The sequence below is a fragment of the Aquarana catesbeiana genome, linkage group LG03 (genome assembly GCF_042186555.1).
Source record: "Aquarana catesbeiana isolate 2022-GZ linkage group LG03, ASM4218655v1, whole genome shotgun sequence".
NCBI classification, from domain to species: Eukaryota; Metazoa; Chordata; class Amphibia; order Anura; family Ranidae; genus Aquarana; species Aquarana catesbeiana.
Window position 1 is genome coordinate 125,875,803 of NC_133326.1, and position 17,367 is coordinate 125,893,169.

The window sequence follows — 17,367 nt, forward strand, 5'->3', positions numbered from 1 at the left end:
TGGTGTATTATTGTAATTCCTCTTCCCTAGGAAAAAAAAACACTTACATTTCTCTTGGTGTCTTGTGTATATATACGCCTCTTCATCTATTGGTGTTTCAGAGGTCATCTGACACATTTCTGAACTCTTTAAACTGATATTAATGACCAGGAATTAAATTATGTAAAAATGTTTCCAACTGAGAAACAGTGCTGTGTATTAGCTGATTGTATAAAGCAAGGTTAAAAAAATGTAATTTACAGAGAGATACAAAAACCTAATCGGAAAATTGGGACTTTTGAGGTACCAGACATATAAATCTAATCACCGTAATTTTAAATTTCATCAATATTTTATTAATGAATCGAAAGTTTTAATAACAAAAAAAATGCATACTCCCTAAAATGACAATTATTGCTATTTACAGTGATTGTGAACATTTGATAACGTATACCTCTCCTAAACATCCCTTATATATAAACGTATTGTTTACACACATGTATTAAACATTTCCATTTTCTTATCTTGATTGATAAGGGGATGATTCAACGCCTTTTTCAAGTCACCAGACCTGCTTCCTCTGGGGTTAGCAAGAGGTAGATACCTCAATTAAACAGGCATCCAGGTGATGCTGGAAAGCCATTTTGATGTCTACACATGCATTAGGGAATTTGCTTGCCATATGCAAGCTTCTACCATTGTTTGTTTCTGGTTGTTCTCCTCCTCGTTTCAGCAGTATTCCTGATAGACTGAAAAGGGGATAGCCCGTTTAGAGGTAAGCTAATGGGAAAGCATTTGCCATAGTCAAGGCAAGAGATAATAAGGAAACAAACTAGTAGCTTGGTGGTGTCATTGGTTTAGAAGGGATGCATTTTGGAATTGTTATGGAGGTGAAGATGGCAAAGTTTGGTCAGTGATTGGATTTTGGACTGAAACAATAGATCAGAGTCCAGGAGTCCCTGGCAAGAGGTGAGGGGCTGATAGCTGTGTTATTGATCTTGATAGAAAAGTCAAGGAGTAGGAGCCCAGGGACAGAAAATATTGGGCTCCATTCACAAAAGCAGATCGCATGAGGTATTTAGGTGTTTTTCCCAAACGCCGCATAAGACCCTGAAAATGCCAATTCACTATTGTTTTATGTGGTATATAGCAAAAACGCTAGGTAAATACCCCATAAAACAGTGTTAAAGTCAATTCACAAAAGGAAATAAATAAATAAATAAATGCAGTAATTAGGTAGTGGTCCAAGCAAGCGATATTTAGGGAACATGTTTGAATTTAACTGGTTGTTAAGCAGGAGGAGGCTGCCGGCGTTCTTAACAACCAGTAACTGTCATAGTTGTTAAGGAACGGGTGGCCGCCGCATGCTTAACCCCCCTAGCAGTATTCCCGAGTCTGGCTCGGGGTGGATTTTCAATACCAAAAGCGGTAACCCCGAGCCAGACTCGGGATCGCATCACAGGATCCTTGTAGAGTTTACTTACCTTGTCCCCTGGATCCTGCGATGTCTCCCCGCTGTGATCTGCGAGCCGCCGTGTCTCGCTCGATTCACAGTGCAGAGCTCCGTTCCCTGCGAGCGTTGCGACACGCGGGGACGGAGTTCAGCGCCAAATTCAAAAAGTAAAACACACAGTATAGATACAGTATAGATACCTTTGTCCCTAGTGGTCTGCCCAGTGTCCTGCATGCAGTTTTATATTATAAAAACTGTTCTTTCTGCCTGGAAACTGGAGATTGTCCATAGCAACCAAAACCATCCCTTGACATCAAAAGTGGTTTTAGACCAGCTAGAAAACAGCGATAATAAATTAGAATCACTTGCAGAATTGAGCGATAGTGATTTGTGGGGAGATCCGTCATCAAACACTGAAAAGTAATGACAGTGACAATTCTGCAACTGAGCAAATTTCAGTGTTTTTGATTTGATTACATTATTGAATAATTTTTATTATTATCATATTATTATTTGGTATAATTATTTATAGTTATTTATTATGTTATAATTTATGATTTCATTTTTCAAACTTTATCATACCCAGGATGTCTACTAGACTCTGGTTTGGACAGATTTAAGTGAATTATTCCTAAGAATTACAGGCCTACAATATAAAACGCCAAATTTCCATGCAAAATAATTGTACCGCTTTCAGCACCTAAAATCTGAAATAATCATACCGCCAGGGAGGTTAACAACCATTACTCATCTGCTGTCAGTGGGGTTTTCTACTGACAGCAGATAGTAAACAAAAGAATTGCCGGAATGTAAACGTTTTTAAAAATGGGGTGGGGTCCCCCCAAATCCATAATAGGCCCTTCGGGTCCAGTATTGATTTTAAGGGAAACCCCACAACAACATTTAAAAAAAAAAAAACGTGAGTTCCCCCCAAAATCCATATCAGACCCTTATCTGAGCATGCAGCCCGGCAGGTCAGGAAAGGGGGGGATGACGAGTGAACGCCCCCCCCCCCTGAACCATACAAGGCCACATGCCCTCAACATGGCGGGGGTGCTTTGGGGCAAGGGGGCTCCCCCCCAAAGCACCTTGTCCCCATGTTAATGAAAACAAGGGCCTGGGTTGTGGGGGCCCCCAGATCCCGCCCCCCATGTGAATAAGTATTGGAGATGACGTCATATGGGTGACCCCACTAACTTATGACATGATTGACCCAGCAGGCCCGGTTGATGACATCATAAGGGGCTGAGTGATGTTCATTGTGATTGACAAAGGATCATTTTTAAAGATTCTTTTTTTAATAAAGGACTTGTCAAAAACTGGCTCCTGTCTTAGTTTACACTATCCTTTTTTGTGAATAAGCCTCCGCTCGCAAACCCCCACAACCACCAGCCAGAGTTGTGGGGAAGAGGTTCTTGTCCTCATCAACATGGGGACAAGGTGCTTTGGGGAAGGAGCACCCCTGCCCCAAAGCACCCCCCATTTTGAGGGCATGTGGCCTGGAATGGTTCAGGAGGAAAATGGGGTGCTCACACCCCCTATCCTGGCCTATTGGGCTGCATGCTCGGATAATGATCTGGTATGGATTTTGGGGGGGTCTCATGTTTTGTTTATTTTGGCATGGGGTTACCCTTAAAATCCTTACCAGACCAGAAGAGCCTGGTATGGTTGGGGGGGGGGTGGGGCACACCGTTTTTTTTTTCCTGAGTTTTTGTTCTGGTCAGTGGTCTATTCTCATGACTCAGAAACCCAGTGGATCGTCTACTGGAAAACTCTCCATGTCTGTTTTCGCCCCTTGAAAATCTTTCACCATATGATGCAGACACTGCCAATGGGATATTGAAGCTGACAGCCTTGGGCGCAGAGGACTAAACATTTTTTAAAATGCATCACTGAGGCAGCCCCCTTCTTCACGGCTTCTCTTTTGATCAACAGAAGCCTCAAAACTAGCTTTTCCATGAGACTGTAACCTACCAGAGTCTGGAAAGGCGTTACATAAACTCCTCTTTAAGTTGCACTCAAGATATTTCATCCTGTGTGCCCCCTGGGAGGGCAGGATAAGTTCCAAGACTTTCCCCTTAAAATGGTGGTCAAGGAGGGTTGCCAATCAATAATTATCCTTATCCTCGATGCCACAAATTCTCGAGTCCTTTCTAATGGTTTTGAAGAATAAGGGAGGCCATGCACCGCAAGTTTGCGGAGGCATGAGAAGCAGAGTCCTCAGGGGTCACTGAGGATTACAGTATCTGGAACTGCCTCCTCCCAGCCACGTACTACTCCAAAGGTTTCTGGGGACTGAAAACCATCTCTTAAGGTTTGACATATGTCTTCCTGTGCCTCTATGCCTCCAAGACTGCCAGAATCCTCCTCCTCTTCCTCTTCCTCCTCCTTCTCCTCCCTCTCCTCTTGTGTGTTCTGTGGCGTTGCAAGAATGGTGTCTGCATAAAGCGGGCTTCGAGAGGAAATTAAGTCCTCCTCTTGCTCCCGCTGCTCTGCCTCGAGTGCCCTGTCTATAATGCCACGCAGAGTATGCTCCAGCAGAAACATAAGTGGGACTGTGTCACTGATGAATGCATTGTCACAGCTCACCATCCTTGTTGCCTCTTCAAATGGTGACAGTACAGTGCATGCATCCTTTATCAGCAGCCATTAGAGTGGGGGAAAAAATCTGAGGTGCCCTAAGCCTGTCCTTGTGCCATACTCACACGGGTACTTGTTGGTGGCCCTCTGCTGCATGTGCAGCCGTTGCAGCATTGCCAAATTTGAATTCCACCTGGTGGGCATGTCTCAAATCAGGCAGTTTACAGGCAGGTGGAAATCCCGCTGAATTTCAGCCAACCGAACACAGGCTGTGTATGACTACCTGAATTGGCTATGGACTTTTCTGGCCTGCTTTAGAAGATCTTGCAAACCTGGGTATCTGTTTAAGAAATGCTGCACCACCAAATTGAGGACATGTGCCAGGCATGGCACAAGTGTCAACTTTCCCTTTCGAAGGACGGACAGAAGATTAGTACCATTATCTCACACCACCATTCCTGGTTCAAGCTTCCATGGCATGAACCACCTCTAGGCCTGACCCTGCAGAGTTGAAAGAATATCTGCTCCTGTGTGGCTCCTGTCCCCTAGACAGAACAGTTGAAGCACTGCATGTCATCTTTTTGTCTGACTTGTTGAATGGCCCCTTGAACGCTTAGGAAGTACTGGTGGTTCATAGGACAATCCAGTAGAGGATGAGGGGGTGGAGCTGACAGATCTCGCATCATCACCACCAGCTATATGGAGACTTGGCAGCAAAACAAGCTCCAGCACTGAGCCCTGTCCTGCATCCTTCCTAGTTGCAAGCAGAGTTACCCAGTATACTGTGAACAATATATCGTCCCTGACTATGCTTGCTCGACCACGTTTCAGCAGTAATGTGGACCTTGCGGCTGACTGCCTTGCCCAACGATGCCAAAACATTGCCTTCCATGTGATGGTACAGAGCTTGAATGGCCTTACATGCAAAGAAATAGCAACTGTGAACCTGCCATTGTGGTGCAGCACATTCTGCAAATTCACTGAAGGGGGCAGAATCCACCAGACGGAAAGGCAGGAGTTGTAAAGCCAGCAATTTGGACAAGCTGGGCATGTGGGTGGCAGGGTGTGTAATTTTTTTTTTCGCTGCAACAACTGGGTCAGAGAAATTTACCTGCTATACTCTACAGCTGATGGTGTGCTGCTGGCAGACGTGTTGCAAGGACCTGTGATACCCTTTGCTATACCATCATCCCTGTCAGTGAAGGCTGCTAAGTGGTCATGAGATATAGGTAGACATAAAAGGTAAGGAATGAGGAGGAGAAGAATTGAGTCCCTTGTGTGTGACTTTCAGGTGCTCTTGCCAATGGGCTTGTGGTGGAAGGTTAAATGCCTTGTCAGGGACATGGTTTCCAAATGGCTGATATTTTTTCCCCGCTTGATCTGCTTCGGGCAGAGATTGCAAATTGTAAAATATCAGGTGTACAAAAATCCGCCCACTCATACACCCAAAAACGCTGCGCTAATGGAAAGAAAGTAGAGTCTGAGCTGCTGCTTAAATAATAACAAACATGAACTAAAAAAATGATTCACCAAATATTCGCCCCAAGTGAACTCAATTTAGCAGCGCTAAAATAATCCCTAACCTTAAAGGGTCATAAAGTGAAGAATTATTAAATCAAACAAATATTAATAATATCACACTTCCCCATTAATGTGCATAACGTGATAGAATCAAAAAATCACAGAAAATAGTGCACAAACCACTAAAGTGAGAAGTATATCTGTGCATACAAAAATATGATGTATAAACATTAAATAATAAGCTGTGTGAATCGATATAAATCAATCCACAAAAATATAAATATAAAAGTATGTGTCCACAAACAAGCCAAGAAATAAATAATCCAAAAAATTCCGTGACGTGATGTAGTGTAGATCTTCCACTTAATAGAATCTTCCACCGCACCTCTGTGACTGTGAATCCACTCCCCTTAGGTAAATAAACTCACCAGCTCCTTTTGCCCACACTCTCGTGTCAGGGCCACCAAGCTTTTATCCCACACAATAAGGGGAAATATATGATCTCCTATGGTACACCTTTACATATCCAGAGCATAGGCGTGCGCACAGGGTGTGCCGGGTGTGCCCAGGCACACCCTAATCACCCCGTGTACATTTGTGTTAGCGCTCTGTGTAGCAGCAGAAACAGGGGAAAGATCTCCCTCTTACCGGCTCTGCCATAAGAGAAGTGTTTATGCTCTTTTCTTTCACTGTTCCGGCAGGGAGATCAATGTGCCGGGGTCATATATATGTGGACACCTGCACACGCATGTGTGTTTGAGCCTAAGGGTGCACACCCTAATGCAATAGGCTGCGCACACCTATGATCCAGAGTATGATGACAAAGAGCTCTCTCCGCATGAAAAAAAGAGAATAATCCAATAGTGCAATAACGTATTGATATTTATTTTAAAAATAGCAAAAACCTTCAACCATTAAACTATTAAACTCACTGCGCTTACAAAGCACCCGTCTCACCCGATCCCTGATGTAGATAGGATCAACTTCCGCACTCCCTCATATAAGCGCAGTACCTGGGTCCGCCGCGACCACCATACACTGGTTTACTGAATTGAGTTGATGCCGTGACAGTTTGCTGTGTTGTGCTAATTCTGAGCTTGCAGTGATTTTTAAAGATGTGAGTTTAATGGTTGAAGGTTTTTGCTATTTTTAAAATAAATATCAATACGTTATTGCACTATTGGATTATTCTCTTTTTTTCATGCGGAGAGAGCTCTTTGTCATCATACTCTGGATATGTAAAGGTGTACCATAGGAGATCATATATTTCCCCTTATTGTGTGGGATAAAAGCTTGGTGGCCCTGACACGAGAGTGTGGGCAAAAGGAGCTGGTGAGTTTATTTACCTAAGGGGAGTGGATTCACAGTCACAGAGGTGCGGTGGAAGATTCTATTAAGTGGAAGATCTACACTACATCACGTCACGGAATTTTTTGGATTATTTATTTCTTGGCTTGTTTGTGGACACATACTTTTATATTTATATTTTTGTGGATTGATTTATATCGATTCACACAGCTTATTATTTAATGTTTATACATCATATTTTTGTATGCACAGATATACTATTCACTTTAGTGGTTTGTGCACTATTTTCTGTGATTTTTTGATTCTATCACGTTATGCACATTAATGGGGAAGTGTGATATTATTAATATTTGTTTGATTTAATAATTCTTCACTTTATGACCCTTTAAGGTTAGGGATTATTTTAGCGCTGCTAAATTGAGTTCACTTGGGGCGAATATTTGGTGAATCATTTTTTTAGTTCATAGAGATTGCAAATTGCAACAGTGTGATCGGCTGCGCATGTACTAAAAAAAGGCCCACACAGCTGAGCTGTGGGAAGTGGGCTGGAAGATAACAGCTCCACAATCTGATGTAATAGGGTGACTGCTCTCTACTCTTCCATGATGACTGCCTCTGAAGGACATCGTGCCTCGTTTGGGCTGTGCCTCCCCCTCACTTTCCTCCTTTGCTCTATCCAGCACCCAAGTCACGTCAGTGACCTCATCTTCATTATCCCCTCCATCCTCATCATCACTGGAGCCAACTTCACAATAAGCTGCGGCTGGGCAAACATGAGTGCCAATTTGTTGTTTATCAGTGTTCTCCCCTCTTTGTAGGCTGAAGTTACTCCCTTCATCTACCTCAGAACCAATATCAGAATCAATAATGTCTGTGCATCCTCAAGAAGCAAGAGGCTGATGCTGTGCTCAAATAATTCAGCTGACTCCCCCATGCATGATGCTGGGACTTTGACAGGAGTAGCTGTGGACAAGGAGGCAGAATAAGCCACTCTGGCAGCTGCAGTGGACTGCACACTAATGTCAGCTTGGGTCATAGAGGACGAGGAGGATGAGTATGGTTTAGTAAGCCAGTCCACCACCTCCTCTGCATGCTGTGGCTGGATAGCATGGGCAGCATCACTAAACAGAGACAAATGTGCCCTGACTGAGGATGGACCATGCCTACCTTTGCCTGTGGACACAGATGCTGCTGGCCCCCTCATAGTGGCATGGGAATGTCTAATGCCGTGTACACACGGACGGACTTTTCGACCAGACTGGTCCGACGGAACGAATCCGGCGGACAATCCGATCGCGTGTGGGCTTCATCGGACCTTCAGCGGACTTTTTCTGTCGAAAATCAGACGGACTTAAGATTTAGAACATGTTTCAAATCTTTCCGACGGACTCAAGTCCGATTGAAAAATCCGTTCGTCTGTATGCTAGTCCGATGGACAAAAAAGGACGCTAGGGCAGCTATTGGCTACTGGCTATGAACTTCCTTATTCTAGTCCCTTCGTATGTCATCACTTTTTAAAGGAATGGACTTTCGAACGGACTTTAGTCCGTTCATGTGTGTCCAAGCTATTGGCTACTGGCTATGAACTTCCTTATTCTAGTCCCTTCGTAGGTCATCACTTTTTAAAGGAACGGACTTTTGAACGAACTTTAGTCCGTTTGTGTGTGTCCAAGTCCGGTCGTTTGCAATTCCGTCGTAACTCCGTCGAAAGTCCGTCGGAAAGACTGTCGGACGTTTGATGCTGAAAAGTCCACCCGTGTGTACACGGCATAACTCTCCTTGTTGGCCTCCCAGACATGATGGGGGGCATATTACTCAAATTTAATAGAAACTGGGAAATGTGTGATTGGATGCAATTTATTTTTATGAAAAGTGGTGTTTGGTGCGCTTTAAATTGAGGACTGACGCTGACAGAAATGTAAACAACTTTAAAAAAATAAAAAAGGGGTAACACCAGCGTCAAAAGTCAGAAAAACTGCGGATGACAATTTAAAAAAAAAAGGGGCAGGTACAAAGACAAAAAAAAAAACATAAAAAAAAAACACGTCAACCAAAAAAAAAAAAGGGTATGCATCACTAAATGTTATGTAATGCTTAGTTAAACACTGCACTACACTAACACACTACACTCAGAGTCCCACACTAACTTGCTAGTAGCAAACTGAGCCCTGCTCTATCTATCTCCTCTCCAACACAATGCAAAAGCTTCCTATGGGAAGGAACCTTTTATAGTGTGGGGTGGGACTATGAGCATTGAGCCATGATTGGAGAAAGTCATCATCACTTTGTCCAATCATGGCTCTGACAGTGCTCTGTGCCCTAAGTGGCAAAGCCTTGCACCTGACCAGCGGTCAGGTGCAAGGCTTCATCCGATTAGGGCCCTAGAATGCACTGTGAAGCATGCAGTGTATTGTGGGGCGCTCGGTGGGCAAACATCCCACCTAGTGCCCCGCAAATTCAGGTGTTCACCGAATAGGCGATGTTCGGGCCAAACTTTTGCTGGGCTCGAACCGTTCACCAAACACTAGTCTGTAGCTGTCTCCAGGCCCGGATTGGCCATAAGGCAAACCGGGCACTTGCCCGGTGGGCCGCGGCCACCGGGGCCGCCAGGCTGCAAGTCCTCGCGGGGCACAAGGCTCTTTGAGCCCACACTGCTCATGCAGCCTCTCCGCGACCGCCCGGCTGCAAGGTAAACTCAGTCCATCGGCGCCAGGGGGGACGTAAACATAGAGGGGGTGGAGCTAGATGAGAAGCCTTCGGCCTTCTGCGGCCACCCGTATAGGTCAGCCATCAGTGCCAAGGGGCGTGACTACGAAGGGGGAGGAGCCAGAGCAGACACCTGCTGCTAACAACTTGAATCCGGATAACAGAAAACATCAGTGCAGCCCCGTGCTCTCCGCCAACCCCCTGTAACCTGGATAGGAGGAGCAGTGAGGGCGGCTGCATATAGAACAATCATTCTCTCCATCTTCCTCCTGCAGTATCGGAATGCCTTGCATTGCATACTAGCACATTATGACAGACTTACCGGAAAACAAAGCCCTCCAACAGCGCACTGTCACTGCTGAAGGCGCTAACATCTTCATCCAGTCTTCTTTCCAGGTCCGCTGGCTTCAGCAAAATTAATGGCCGAGCCGGCATGCGCGTGGGAGTTGCTGTTTACGACACAGCTCTGAAGGAACGGGACAGGTATGCTGTTTCTTCAGAGCGCATCTGCCGGTGATGTCACTGGCTGCATCTAAAGTAAATATCTCCTAAACTCTGCACATTTAGGAGATATTTACTGTACCTATGAGTAAGCCTTATAGGCTATACCTATAGGTAAACTTCATACATGGGAGTTTACTCCCACTTTTATTATGAATGTCATACCTAAAAAATAAAATAGAATACAGTATTTACTAGTAGGTAGTATAAGTTTTAGATGGAAAAGAAAGGAAAACTGTTTCTCTGCCTACAGCAACCTCATCCTAATCGCATCTTGTAAATCAAAATATTTAATACATACCGTTTTGCCTATCTGTTTGTTAATTCTTTACTCTCTTGAAGAGCTATAGTGCTGCTGGTATCCAACACTTGAAAATGAGTTGGATACACTGCTGAGCACTGTGGTTCCTTCTGCCAGCCACAATGTCATTACTGTGTTCTGTAGTGGCATTGCAGCTGGTGGAAAGAACCACAGTGCCTAGCAGGGCACCAGGCAGCACCCAGTAGTGTTGAATACCAGTAGCGCTTGTGGCTCTTTAACTGAGCAAAGTTCAACACACTGCCTGTCAATAAAGTAAGTTTAAAAAGTCTTCTTCTAACAGGGTAAGGGTGATTTCGTTTTTTTTTACACTGAAATAGGGTTGCTTAAAGGAAGAAAAAAGATATTGCACCAGCAAATGTATAGTATGATCATACATCTCACTGCATGAATTTGAAATGTCAGTCCTTGTCACTGCCCTTAGGTACTTATTATTTCACTTGTACAACATCATGATTAATCATGAAAACTATGTAATATTTGCAAACAGTTGCATGTGAAGAATAATCTATTTTACATCACAGTTACATCAGTGCACCATGTGATTTCCAGATCTTACGTGACAACTGAGCCATAAGTTATGCACAAAAGAGGAACAAGCGGCTTTGAACAGTGCTGTCAGGAACATAGTAAAGATATCAGTTGTAATTCTCTTTCCAAACATATGAGCATCTTGGCTATACTTAGGTACGTTCCAAAGCATCTTAGGCAGGATGGAAAATTTTTTTGTATGAAACAAGTAAACAAGATAATAAACTTACTTCAATAGGATCAAGTGAGGATATCTTGTTGTTCTGTAATGGTTGATCCTCATGTGGTTTCTCAATATTTGTAAATGTATTCTTGCTACCATGTGCTGATTTTACATCAGAGGATACCTTATCAGGTCCCTTTACTGGCAGAACCTGGTCTGTTGATTTTACTTCTTTTTCTTTTTGCTCAATGATATTACTTACTGGGACTGAGACAGAAGAATCAGTATTTCTTTCTGCAACAGCTAGCTTTAGCAGTTCAGATTTGGGCTTAACCGCTAACAGTGTCTGACTTTGACTTGAGACTTGCCCAGGTACAGGAGCTTCAGATTTTCTACTTGTTATTGGTGAAGTTTTGCGTCCAACAGATAATTCCCTTTGTTCTTTTGAACGTCTTGGGGCAGCTTTTGGTGTTTCTTTGATTTGTCCTTCAGTTGATGGTTTTGCATGAGTTACACTGGGAGCTTGCATGTCTCCCTTTGTTTTCTGGTCTCTTAAGAGTGCTGGTGGACTCTTTTCTTCTTTTGTATATTGTGGTAAGTCGTCAAAATACATTTCCTTTAAGGAAAACATGATGTCTCCCGAAGTTTGCACATTAACTGGTTTTGGAATGGAGGATTCTTCTGCTCTGCTATGGGGCACAACACCATCTTTTAATTTCATGGTATGTTTTGCTACTACAGATTTTTCAGTTTTATTAGGGGCAGTGGAAGGTGCAAACCTTTTATTTTTTGTCACAGGAGATATTACCACCTCCATTTTTTCTTCAACTGAAGATTTAGAAGTATCTTTACCAAATCGAGACCTTCTTGGAGCAGGACTTATACCCTCTACTTTCTTTGGACTTCCTTGTATCGCTTCTTCTTTTTTGGAGTCTGATATAAGTAAAGGGGGTTCTTCTTCTTTTTTCTTCTTTTTTGCATAGGACTCTTTTGATGCTTGTTTTTTTGTTATAACTTCTACTGTTTCATAGACATAAGCAAGGAATCCTTTACCGTTTTCTTCAATATTTTCAGGTAGAGTATATCCATTGGTGGTTACCTCTTCTTTTGGTTTAGAGTCAATTTCAGCAAAGCCATTGACTACAGTTTGTGGTTGCTCTGCTGTCTTTGGAAATTCCTCTTGTAGCCTTGAGTTTGGATTGGGAATATGAACCTTAATTAATTCCTCTTTATCTTCTGATGAAGCTAAGTCATCTTCTTTCTTTTCAGATGAGAACCTCCGTTTTCTTTGAATCCTTTCAGGACTCAAAGCCCTAAGTCTTTCACCCTCCTCAAAGTTCTCCTTAACTCTCCTCCTACTTTGCTCAATCTCGCGCATTTTGGCTTCTGCTTTTCTCTTGAGTTTTGCAAACCATCTTTGATGGATTTTGTATTCAGTCATTGTTCCAACTTCCAGTACTCCAGAACAGGAAACAATGCCTTTGTTATTTCTTGCTGATGCTTGATAAATTGCTGCATCTTCTTCACTGCACCTAAAACATATATTTCCCTTTGATTAGAATTAAGCAATAAATGGAGCACACATTTAGGCCAATAAAACTGCATTAAAAACTCACTTGTAAATTTGTAAGGTATGCTTCTTTCCATTACGGATTATTTCATATTTTGGCAAGCCACAATATCTGTCCATTTCTTCATCATCTTTGTACCACGTAACCTCTGGTTCCGGGTATCCTATAGAAAGATGAATTTAAAATGTTGTCATATGCATTTTTTTAAATAAAGCAGTTCTAAAATGACATTATTATTTTACAGCAGTTAAATTAATCAAGTTTAAGCTGTGGAACTTTCACACATTAAATGCAGTGCAAGCTTACTTACTTCAACACACTAATGGAAATTACCCATCTTTCAATCTGTCTTTGTCATTACCACCACATTTTGGTCAAGCGGAACTCACCACAGCTATGTACAAAAATGAATAACAGCAACAATCTAGACCATGTTTTGTTCCCCTTCTCCATCAAACAATGGTACAGCTGAATATCACTGCTATCACAAATCTGCCTAGTAAGATTTTATGTTCTTTCTACTCTAAGAATACTAGCACACGCAATAATAATTATGAATATAATATTATTGATAATGAGGCAGTGGACTGGTGATCAGACAAAATGGTGCTTGCAGAACATTTACACATGTGCCATGCTGTTCCATTTCTCTATATCATCACACATACATCCAATAACTTCTGAAGCTTGAGTGAGACCAGCTAATGGCCTGAACTTAAGCCATCAGCCAAGATTTAAACCATCTACAGGCAGGCTGATTGCACCCAAGTCGATAGATAGACAACCAGCATGTCAGATTTGTGATTATTGCCAGTGGCTATAGCTGCTAGCAATAATCACTGTGTTCTCCAGGCAGGGACGGCTCCCTGTGCCCTCGAGCCAGGAGAACACAATAGCTCTGCAAGAGAGATTCAGTGTTGATGGGGGAATCAAGCAATTTTCTTTCCTGCAAACCTGTGGTTGCAGTAAAGTAAACCGCATTATCCATGTCCTGTCTTAGAGTCCTGTAACCATACTATCACCACTGAAATAGTAGTTTTGCTTTTTCCACGAAATAGTCTGTTAATTTTTTAAGCTAATACAGCTCCTATCCTTGTCTTCCTGTTATCCTGATGATGTTGTTCATTGTGGAACATGTAGGGTGAAGCTACAGCTATCCTGGATTGAGCTGACTGCATGAGGACTGGAGGGATCCCTGTCTTAGCACAGTGGTGTTTTTTCATACTCCTCCTGGAGAGCATTGAATCTCATACTGGCTGAAGCCATTCAGAAGTGCCTGTTTGCTTTTATATTAAATGTGAGTGCATTTTTGATAGTTTTAATGAAGTGTTTTTTTTTTAGTGGTGAGCACAATGGTTTGCTTCTTTTCCTTTTGAGCTTGAGAGATGGATATCCTTTGTGGTCAATTTTATCAAGTAATGTGGTTGTGAAGCTTATCCCTATTGTCCATATTGTGGGGTCACCAGTATGGTATTTGTATATTGAAATCATATCCCCTCTCAAGCGTCTCTTCTCCAGAGAGAATAAGTTCAGTGCTCGCAACCATTCCTCATAACTAATATCCTCCAGACCCTTTATTAGCTTTGTTGCACTTCTTTGTACTCGCTCCATTTCCAGTACATCCTTCCTGAGGACTGGTGCCCAGAACTGGACAGCATACTCTAGGTGCGGCCGGACCAGAGTCTTGTAGAGCGGGAGAATTATCGTTTTATCTCTGGAATTAATGCCCTTTTTAATGCATGCCAATATTCTGTTTGCTTTGTTAGCTGCAGCTTGGCATTGCATGGCATTGCTGAGCCTATCATCTACTAGGACCCCCAGGTCCTTTTCCATCTTAGTTTCCCCCAGAGGTTCTCCCCCCAGTGTATAGATTGCATTCATATTTTTGCCACCCAAATGAATTACTTTATACATTATCTAATATTTTTTTACAGCATCATTTGCATATCAACATATACAATATGTTGTGACATTATAGATTTGATACTTTTATTGTTTAAAAAACATAGTATAATGACTGGAAAAAAAAACACTTTCATTGTATGGTGTGCAGTTATGCTTCAAGCAAGCATAAAATAAACATATTTTGGAGAAATAAGTTTCTGATTTTCATGACATTATTATAAACAAGTTGTGTGTATAAAGAGGTTTTCTATTTTCATACATACAGAACAGTTAGGGTATAGAAACCCATCACCTGTCCCCATCTGTGCTGATGTAAAAGAGATTAACTGTATTGTTGGAAATAAATAAATAAATAAATAAAGTCATTGGCAGTACTTTAGAGGTGATGTGTAGCAGAGATTAACTGTGCTGGAGCTATGACATAAGACAGGGGTCTCCAAACTTTGTAAACAAAAGGCCAGTTTATTGTCTATGACGGAACGTTCAGCACCCAGCGTGCCTCCGTCAAGATTTAGCTTCCTCCAGTCTGGAACCAAGAAGCAGATATTATAGCTGAATATTGCACCCAAGATACCAGACGACAATAGCTTGGGTGCAAACTGGAGCTCACTTTATTGAAAATTCACACAGAATATATAACACACAAGATCAGGTAGAGCATGATCACATTACCCTAACAATACAAACTGTAAACAGGAATATAATTAACATAGCTAAGGAACATAATCATAATGCTAATCCACATCTAGCAACTAATAGCTGACAGTGATCTAATTAACATAAACTAATTAACACCTAGTCACTTAACCAAACCTAGGTGCCCAGACTGTTCTTCGATTAATCAGGGATCCCACCCTGATTTCATCCACTCCAGAAGGGAAGCTTTATTGTCCTTATTCAGAGAATTACTCCAAGCCATGCTCTCAGCGTTCACCATGTTGCTGTCCATCATTAGAGAATGATCTGCTCTCTCCATGGGATCAGAGGCTGAACTGAGCGCTTTACCATGCTCTGACAGGAAGAAGCAGACAAAATACGCAGTCTCCTCCATGGGCCATAATCAGTTGGTAAGAGGCTTGCCCCTAGTTCCCTCTAAAAGTCCCTGTCCTGGTTGGGTCTGTCACACTGTCCTTCAGACATTAAGGGGCCAGAACGTGGTCATCGGGAGTACAAAATGTCCGGGCATGAATGGGAGTAAACAATGTCCAATCTTTGGTGTCAGTGAGAGGAATTGTGCCCTATTGTTGGTGTCATTGGGAGGAATTATGCCGATCATTGGTGTCAGTGGATGAAATAGTGCCCCAAGGGCCAGATAAAAGCAAGTAAAGGGCCGCAGTTTGGAGACCACTGACATAAGAGAAAGAGAGACGTCTTATACAATATAATATGAAAAAGAAGAAAGAAAGGCAGCGCTGGTCTACAATCCCTATTAACACCCACTTAAAATTGATGTCTATTACTGTGCTGTAATAGATGACCATAAACACAAACCTGAATGAATCCTAAATACAGTACAAAACATACAATGCAGTGCAAATAAAGTGCAAAAGTGCTCAAAATTAGTGACTGTATGTAACAAATACAATAAATCCAATATTATTAAAAAAAAAAACATTTAAAAAATAGTCCATGAACATAGTGATCCAAAAAAATATAGGTGATAATAAAAGTTCATCAATGTAAAAAATAGTGAATCTCAGTGACTTCTTATATGCGTGTTTGAGATTTTAAAAAACCTTATTCAACCAAAACCAGTACACTGGAATCAGTACTCTCTGGTCTACTGCTGGTAACTAAGGCTCATTGATGTTGATTCATTAACCTCCCTGGCGGTTTTCCCGAGTGTGGGGTTAAAATTCAGGACCATTAGCGGTAACCCCGAGCCACACTCGGGATTACATCGCAGGATCCTTGTGTGGCTTTACTTACCTTGTCCCCGGGATTCTGCGATGTCCCCCGCTGTGTCTGCGGGCTCCGTCCTCCTCCGAAGCCTCTCCGTGCCAGGCTCCGTTCCCTGCGAGCGGCGCGACGCACAGGGGCGGAGCCTGGCAGCAAATTTAAAAAATTGTAAAATCATAACACATACAGTACTGTAATCTTACAGATTACAGTACTGTATGAAATTATTTCACATCCCTTTTGTCCCCAGTGCTTTGTCCGGTGCCCTGCATGCAGTTTTATGTTATATATACTGTTCTTTCTGCCTGGAAACTGGAGATTGTCCATAGCAACCAAAAAGTGTCCCTTTACATCAAAAGTGGCTTTAGACCAGCTAGAAAACAGCGATAGTAAATTAGAACACTTGCAGAATTGAGCGATAGTGAATCGTGGGGAAATTTAGTTTATTATTAATTTTTTTTTTTTTTTTTAATTATTTATTTTTATTTATTATATTATAATTTATGTTTTTGTGTTTCAAACTTTATCATACCCGGGATATCTACTAGACTCTTGTTTGGACAGATTTAAGTGTGTTATTGTTAAGAATTACAGACCTACAATATAAAACGCCAAATTTCCATGCAAAATAATTGTACTGCTTTCAGCACCTAAAATCAGAAAAAATCATACCGCCAGGGAGGTTAAAGGAGTAGAGGATGCTCACCTAGCAAAGTGAATTTTAACACTGCATAGGGGTTGATTTAAACTGGAGTGTGCAAGATCTGATTCAGCTCTGCATAGAAACCAATTAGCTTCCAGTTTTCTTTTAATTAACCACTTCAGTCCTGGAAGATTTGGCTGCTCAATGACCAGGCCATTGTGTTGTGATACAGCACTGCGTCGGTTTAATTGACAATTGCGCGGCTGTGCAACGTTGTAACCAAACAAA

The 17,367-nt window shown here is 42.2% G+C and overlaps 1 protein-coding gene across 1 annotated transcript in view; it reads right to left on the minus strand.

Annotated features, from left to right (window-relative positions):
* The window catches only part of ALPK3 (alpha kinase 3), a 162,102-nt gene that overhangs the window by 41,536 nt on the left and 103,199 nt on the right, over positions 1–17,367 (minus strand). Inside the window, exons 4-5 of the mRNA XM_073619180.1 lie at positions 12,678–12,795; positions 11,129–12,593 (exon numbers count right to left, since the gene is read on the minus strand). Of these exons, the coding sequence (XP_073475281.1) occupies positions 11,129–12,593; positions 12,678–12,795 (1,583 nt within the window). The remainder of the gene's footprint in view (positions 1–11,128; positions 12,594–12,677; positions 12,796–17,367) is intronic.